The sequence below is a fragment of the Scardinius erythrophthalmus genome (assembly GCF_964197995.2).
Source record: "Scardinius erythrophthalmus genome assembly, chromosome: 2".
Taxonomy (NCBI): domain Eukaryota; kingdom Metazoa; phylum Chordata; class Actinopteri; order Cypriniformes; family Leuciscidae; genus Scardinius; species Scardinius erythrophthalmus.
Window position 1 is genome coordinate 21,910,301 of NC_138222.1, and position 6,040 is coordinate 21,916,340.

At 37.2% G+C, this 6,040-nt stretch overlaps 1 protein-coding gene across 1 annotated transcript; it reads right to left on the reverse strand.

The window, feature by feature from the left end:
• Window positions 1-1,280: 1,280 nt before the first annotated feature.
• LOC308686883 (DNA damage-inducible transcript 4-like protein) lies at window positions 1,281-4,107 on the reverse strand. The gene is made up of 3 exons (XM_081358956.1): window positions 3,938-4,107; window positions 3,516-3,632; window positions 1,281-2,678 (listed from the first exon to the last, which is right to left on the reverse strand). The coding sequence occupies exons 2-3, from the start codon at window positions 3,601-3,603 to the stop codon at window positions 2,179-2,181; spliced, it is 588 nt and encodes a 195-aa protein (XP_081215082.1). The 5' UTR covers window positions 3,604-3,632; window positions 3,938-4,107; the 3' UTR covers window positions 1,281-2,178.
• Window positions 4,108-6,040: the final 1,933 nt, after the last annotated feature.

The following is a 6,040-nucleotide window of genomic DNA, read 5'->3' on the forward strand; positions in this document are numbered from 1 at the left end:
AAATTCACAGTTCGGTTCGATACGATACACTGGTGTCGTGTTCGGCACGTTTTCGAAACAGCAAAAAGAAAGTAGCCTAATGCCAGAGAAATTTCCTTGATTTTAATTTTTTTCATTAAAACTAACATCATAAAGTATGATAATTTTTTACTTTGAGCAATGATGGAGCTATTATTGACTCTTCTTAGGAGCATATAAAACAAAAACAGCTCCTTATAAAAAAAATGAAATGTAATATTGTAGTAGTAATAAACAAAGGTTTATATTATTTCAGATTAACATTTGAGGGCAGCAATTTTATTCATAATGTCGAAATAAAACCGACGTTACACGAAAGCACAATGTTTCTTCCTGGTTTCCACGTCAGCGTTGTTTGATCCGTTAATAACGAGAAATGTGAATGCTTCTCACTAAATCTCGCAGCGATGTTATTACTTAAGTGGCGAATTCACATGCGTTCTGTACTGGATCTCTTAGCGCTGTGTAGTAACAGTGTCGCTTGATCAAGATCGGCTCGCGCTGCATTGGTCCAAACTGATGACGCACAAAATAAGGAGTAGCGCAGTCTCGTTCCGCTTTCATTGCAACTTGTCATTTGATGTTGGGCAATGTTGTGGTCACGCCAGCATCTCTTACATTGTAAGCGCGCTTGCCACGCGCCTACATTCGAAATAACGTAATTTTGGTCGGCAGGAAAAATGGTCCAACGAACCGTTCGGTTTGTAATGCGTACCGAACCGAAAGCCTTGTAACGAACGGTTCAATACGAATACGTGTATCGTTACACCCCTAGTGAAAAGTGTTGATTATAGCATTATATTTAGATACACACCTTGGCATGAAAGGTTGCAGTGATGAGCATTGCAAATGACAGACATGTATAAATAACCACTTTCCTAGCATTACTGTTCTTTGGAAGGTTTATGTTATTTTTAGTCCAGTGATCCCCATATCTCTCTTCTCTGCTGCTCATCTCACTAACGTACCAGTGGGCGGGGCCAAAGACGCAATAATGTAGAAGTAGGATTTGATTCAGCAGAGGAGGTCTTTCATCGCACTATTACGTCATAATGTGACAAATCCAAAGGAGTTGTTTTCTAAGTTTGGATTCAATAAAAGCGGTTTTGGAATAACAAAGTTGTTGAGTTTTTACAGTAAAATGACCTCTTATATGTCAAAAGATCAGAGACATTTGATTTCTCAACTCATGACATGACCACTTTATGGGATGAAGTTTATGCCCGTGGGTAAGGCAAGTGTTGTCCATTGACCAAGTAGGTAAACAAAAAAAATAATCATCTGGTTTAAGATAGGCAAGATATTAGTCAACTATTTTATACATTTAAAAATAAACAAAAACCAAGCAAAAAAAAAAAAAAAAAAAAAAAAGTACCTGCAAAGTTTTGAAAATATAGTTTATTGTCAAAATAGACAAGGTTCTCAACTTCCTATAAAAGGAACTTTATAAATAAAAATGTTCAGTTGCTGTACCAGCACTTCAGGCAAAATATAGAAGTCTATTCAGTTGGGAAGATAAGTAAAACAAAGATCAAGTGTTGAAGGATAAAGACAAGAACATTTGTGCAGTGACCATTACAAGGTGAACTCACACAGGGGTTTAAAAAAAAAAGAAAAACAAAAAAAAAAACCTTACAAAGCCCTATCCATATATTCTCAAAAAAAAAGTGACCAGTTGGAAATCTTGAAATTTACATTTGAAAGACTTCATTCATTAGCACAGACCCAATACATTCAGAAATATGGCCCCCTTTAGGGTGATGCTTTCCTGTACTTTTAAATCTTCAACAGTCAAATAACACAACTTTGAAAACCCATCTAAAGATGAATGAATTCATGTGTGATTTATAAAAAGAAACACTTCGTGAACCCTTCATTTGAGCGTAATTATGACCATTTTAGATAAGGCTGGCACAAGGTCAAAGCCAATATTAAACACTATCCTTAATGCTTTCAAAAACTACAGCAAATACCTTTAAACAATCAACTCTCCATTTTGTTCCATGTCATTTTGTGGCAAAAAACTAACAAACCACCAGACAAAAACCCTTCTATTGATTAAAAAAACTTGACTATTGCTTCCCCAGCAGACTCTTACATTCATAAAGTGCATTCAAATGTATCTTTAAACTCCAGCCCTTCCCACCACCTTCATCTATCTCAGCACTCCTCAACTATAGTTCCAGCTGCAGAGGAGTACAGTTTTTTCTTGATAAGCCTAAACCCAGGCCGAAGCTTAAGTGCACGGTGGGTGCCAGGTGGGAAACATATACCAATGCGCAAAAAATCCCTCAGACTCGGCCAGCCACCACCATCCTGTTTGAAAACCAACGTCAGCTCAAAGGTTGGCACCACACTTGCATCGCAAGCAAGTCGCTCGAGTCTCTCACAGCGGTGCTGCTGCTCTTCCAGCTCGAGATGCACATCCAGCACACAGCCCCGCAACCCACACGGCTCCCCTGCTGCCAACCTGAGCATGTCCCGTGCCACCCGCCGGGTGAGAGTCTCTGGCACCAGCACATGGGCACATTTCAGCTTGCTGGCTTTGGCCCTCGACAAACAGCCCTCAAGCAGCCGGGCGAGCTGCTGACATGTCTGTTCCTCACACACTTCAGCACCCAGGTAAGGCTCTGCCAAACACCGTTCCCAAAAGTCCATTTCTGGAGAGAGAGAACAGACATGAGGTTAGACTGAGGGATGCATGATATATTGGGAACATAATATCATTATTAATTTACTGGTTTTGATCAGATTGGATATTTTTCATCTGATATTGGGTATTTAATCATGGATTCTTGGTTCCACCTATTTTCAGATAACATTTACCATCTAGCACCAACTTAAAGGGAGAGGGATTAGGCTACAACAAATAGTAACCCCCTTAAAGAGCCCTTAAAAAGCATTTCTTGAGCACGTTCCTATAATAGAAAACCAACCTCACCCCACATTTAAAATACTTTTTTAGCAGGCTTCAAATTGAACATCCATATTTTATACTGTACTATAATACTGGCTACTAAAGTAATTTAGACATACAAATTGTTAAATTTTACTATACCTAAATTCGAGCTCAAAATCTGAAAACATCAAGTGGAACGGAACAACTAGACAATGCTTTTATTAATAAATGCATTTAGCAATTTAAAACGTTTTAATTGGTGATTCGGAAAATGCATGGTAGTAATTTTAGCAAGACCAAAATTTAATCATCATGTAATACATCTAATTTTCAATAGCTAATTTACGCAGTAACAATTAAGAAAAATCCCGATTACTACTCTATCCTAAAGTCGTGGCCACAAAGATGATGATCTGGATAACAGAATGACTTCATCGGTGTTGACATGACATCACCGCTGCAGATCTGCACCATCAGCGCACTGAGTGCAGTAAACAAGTCTAGCTCTCAAATCCAGTAGAATTGTTTGAAAATCATGTTAGCGCTCCACAAATCATAGATACTGAACATTATACATGAAAAAAATCGTATATCTTACCATGATCGATGCAAGTCAGGTCATATCCTCTAACAGCAAATCCAGAGAGGCATTCCGAGTTTCTGTTTAATGTGCTTGTTGCAACCATTGTGCAAATCCTTTGAGTTGTATAAAGTGCTGAAAAAGAAAGATTCTGGATTAGCCTAACGTTAAATGCTGCACACCAGAAGAAAAGATTGAAAAACTTCTATCCAGTAGCCTATGCTTAAATTATATTCGAGCAAAAGTATTAAAGCTCACTTTTCATAGTCTCGATGATTAAGCTTACGCAGTTCGAGATTTACAACAAAAACATTAATAAGCTTACATATTGCATAGCTGCAATCACTAACAAACGCACATTTTTGTTGTTGCAGTCATTCAAACAGATGCTTTACCAGAGTATCACTAACCAGGGACATAAAAAACGTAAATATACTTACCCTTGTAAAACGGATATAATTTTAAAATAAATTCACACAAAAATGTATTTCAATAGCACAAAGACTAATACACACATCTCCGTCAACATTCACGTGTACACAGACTAACGAATGAGAGAAGCCACTAGCTCAAGCAGTATTTATAGCTTCTCTATACCCACGTGCGTATCAAACATCACAGACCAATCAGCGCACGTTTTACATTGTGGAACGTACTGACTTCTACCGGGCAACCAGTCCGCGCTTAGGCTCTTGAGATCCACGACTGTTTGTTTCGACGATTGTGATTTGCTACATGTGCCAGCGCTTGACCCAATTGCTGAGTGGCTTTCTTTCTTTCTTTCTTTCTTTCTTTCTTTCTTTCTTTCTTTCTTTCTTTCTTTCTTTCTTTCTTTCTTTCTTTCTTTCTTTCTTTCTTTCTTTCTTTCTTTCTTTCTTTCTTTCTTTCTTTCTTTCTTATTTATTTATTTATTTTGTAAACAGTAGTTTGTTGCTACCTGTTGTTATTACCGCCACCACCACCAACCCTTTTAATGCCATGATCCTCACAGGATTCAGTTATAATTCTGAAATGTAAGATTTGGAAGACAGATCCTTCCTTACAACAAAATATGTGTCAATGAACTCCAGTACAGTCAGCACTGCTAAAAATTGTGCATAGTGTAAATACATTTAAATGTCTGCCAGGTTTAAAAAAAATATCTCCCATTTTTTTCAATGCAATTTTATATGTTCAGGTCATTAGTGTGTACTTTAAAGTAACTATAGATTACTTGAGATAACAGCCTTCTGGCAAGCTGTTTTTGTGCATGTCTGCTACACATCCATGTTATTGTCAAAAGTTACAGAACATGGGACATTTAGAAACCACACAGCACTGGAATGTTGTTTTCATTCATGAAATCTGTCTCATACAAACATGTACACAGAACTGGCAGAGTATATGAAATACAGCTGTCCGCAGGCAGATCAGTGGTCACATGGCATGAACAAGATCCTGGTCACATGTATTAGTCAGCATCAGTGCATCTCATAGCCTGACACAAGCAGAGAGAGTGAGAGAGAAAATGCAAGTGGGAAAAGAGAAACAGAGGGAGTTGGAGAAATTTATTACATAAGAAATGTTTTTTTCTAAAAAAGTCCGCAAAGAATTAACACGGCAGTTACTAGGTGTCAGTACGGTGGCCCTGCAGTAGTGCACAACACAACAAAATTTTAAAAGCAAATATAAGTTCACAACACAACGAAATCAAGCCACAACACAACAGAAACAAGCCACAACACAATGGAAACAAGCCACAACACAATGAAATCAAGCCACAACACAACAGAAACAAGCCACAACACAACATAAATGCTCCTGAACCACTATGGATCTCAGAGCATGGTAAAGTTAGTTTTCCGTGCCACTGTTCTATAGAGTCGGCAGTCTTACAAAGATATAATCAATACCACAATTAGTTTTAACAGCCATTGTATATAGACATGAAATAATAATTTCACGTGCAATCATTCATTATAGCTGCATATTTATACTCGAGAATGCTTTGACGCGCTAACACGCCGCATGATGCCAATTCCAATTCCAAGTGGTTAAAACGTATAATTTGTATTAATTAAAATGACTTTTAACATTAAAAAACAGACATGTTCAAATTCCAAAGCTTGATTGTATTGGTAAGACTGACTAAATGACATTTTGCCAATACCTCCCTTCATGTATTACACTACAGTAAACAATTATTTTCAGAAAGAATTACTGTAAAACACCAAAAGGGCTTTTTTCATGTTCCAAAGGTTGTACTAAGTTCCTAGTAACCAGACTGACATACAACAGGTCAAATTGTGCCAGTACCTCCCTTAATGTATGTACATTAAACAATTATTTGTAGAAAATGGTTTTTTTTTTTTTCATGTTCCAAAGGTTTAATACATTCCTGGTCACCAGATTGACTTACAGGTTTTTTCTTTTCATGTTCATATGGTTGTAGTACGGAACGTCAGTGACCAGACTGACTTACTACAGGTGAAATATTGACAATACCTCCCTTAATGTATTTACAGTAAACAAATAATTTTATTTAAAAAAAATCTGTATTTCAA

Excerpts from the sequence above, each read along its gene's own strand:
- LOC308686883 (XM_081358956.1), bottom strand. The coding sequence starts at position 3,603 with ATGGTTGCAACAAGCACATTAAACAGAAACTCGGAATGCCTCTCTGGA. Across the intron at positions 2,679-3,515 it reads CCTGACTTGCATCGATCATG|AAATGGACTTTTGGGAACGG; the intron begins GTAAGATATACG and ends CTCTCTCTCCAG.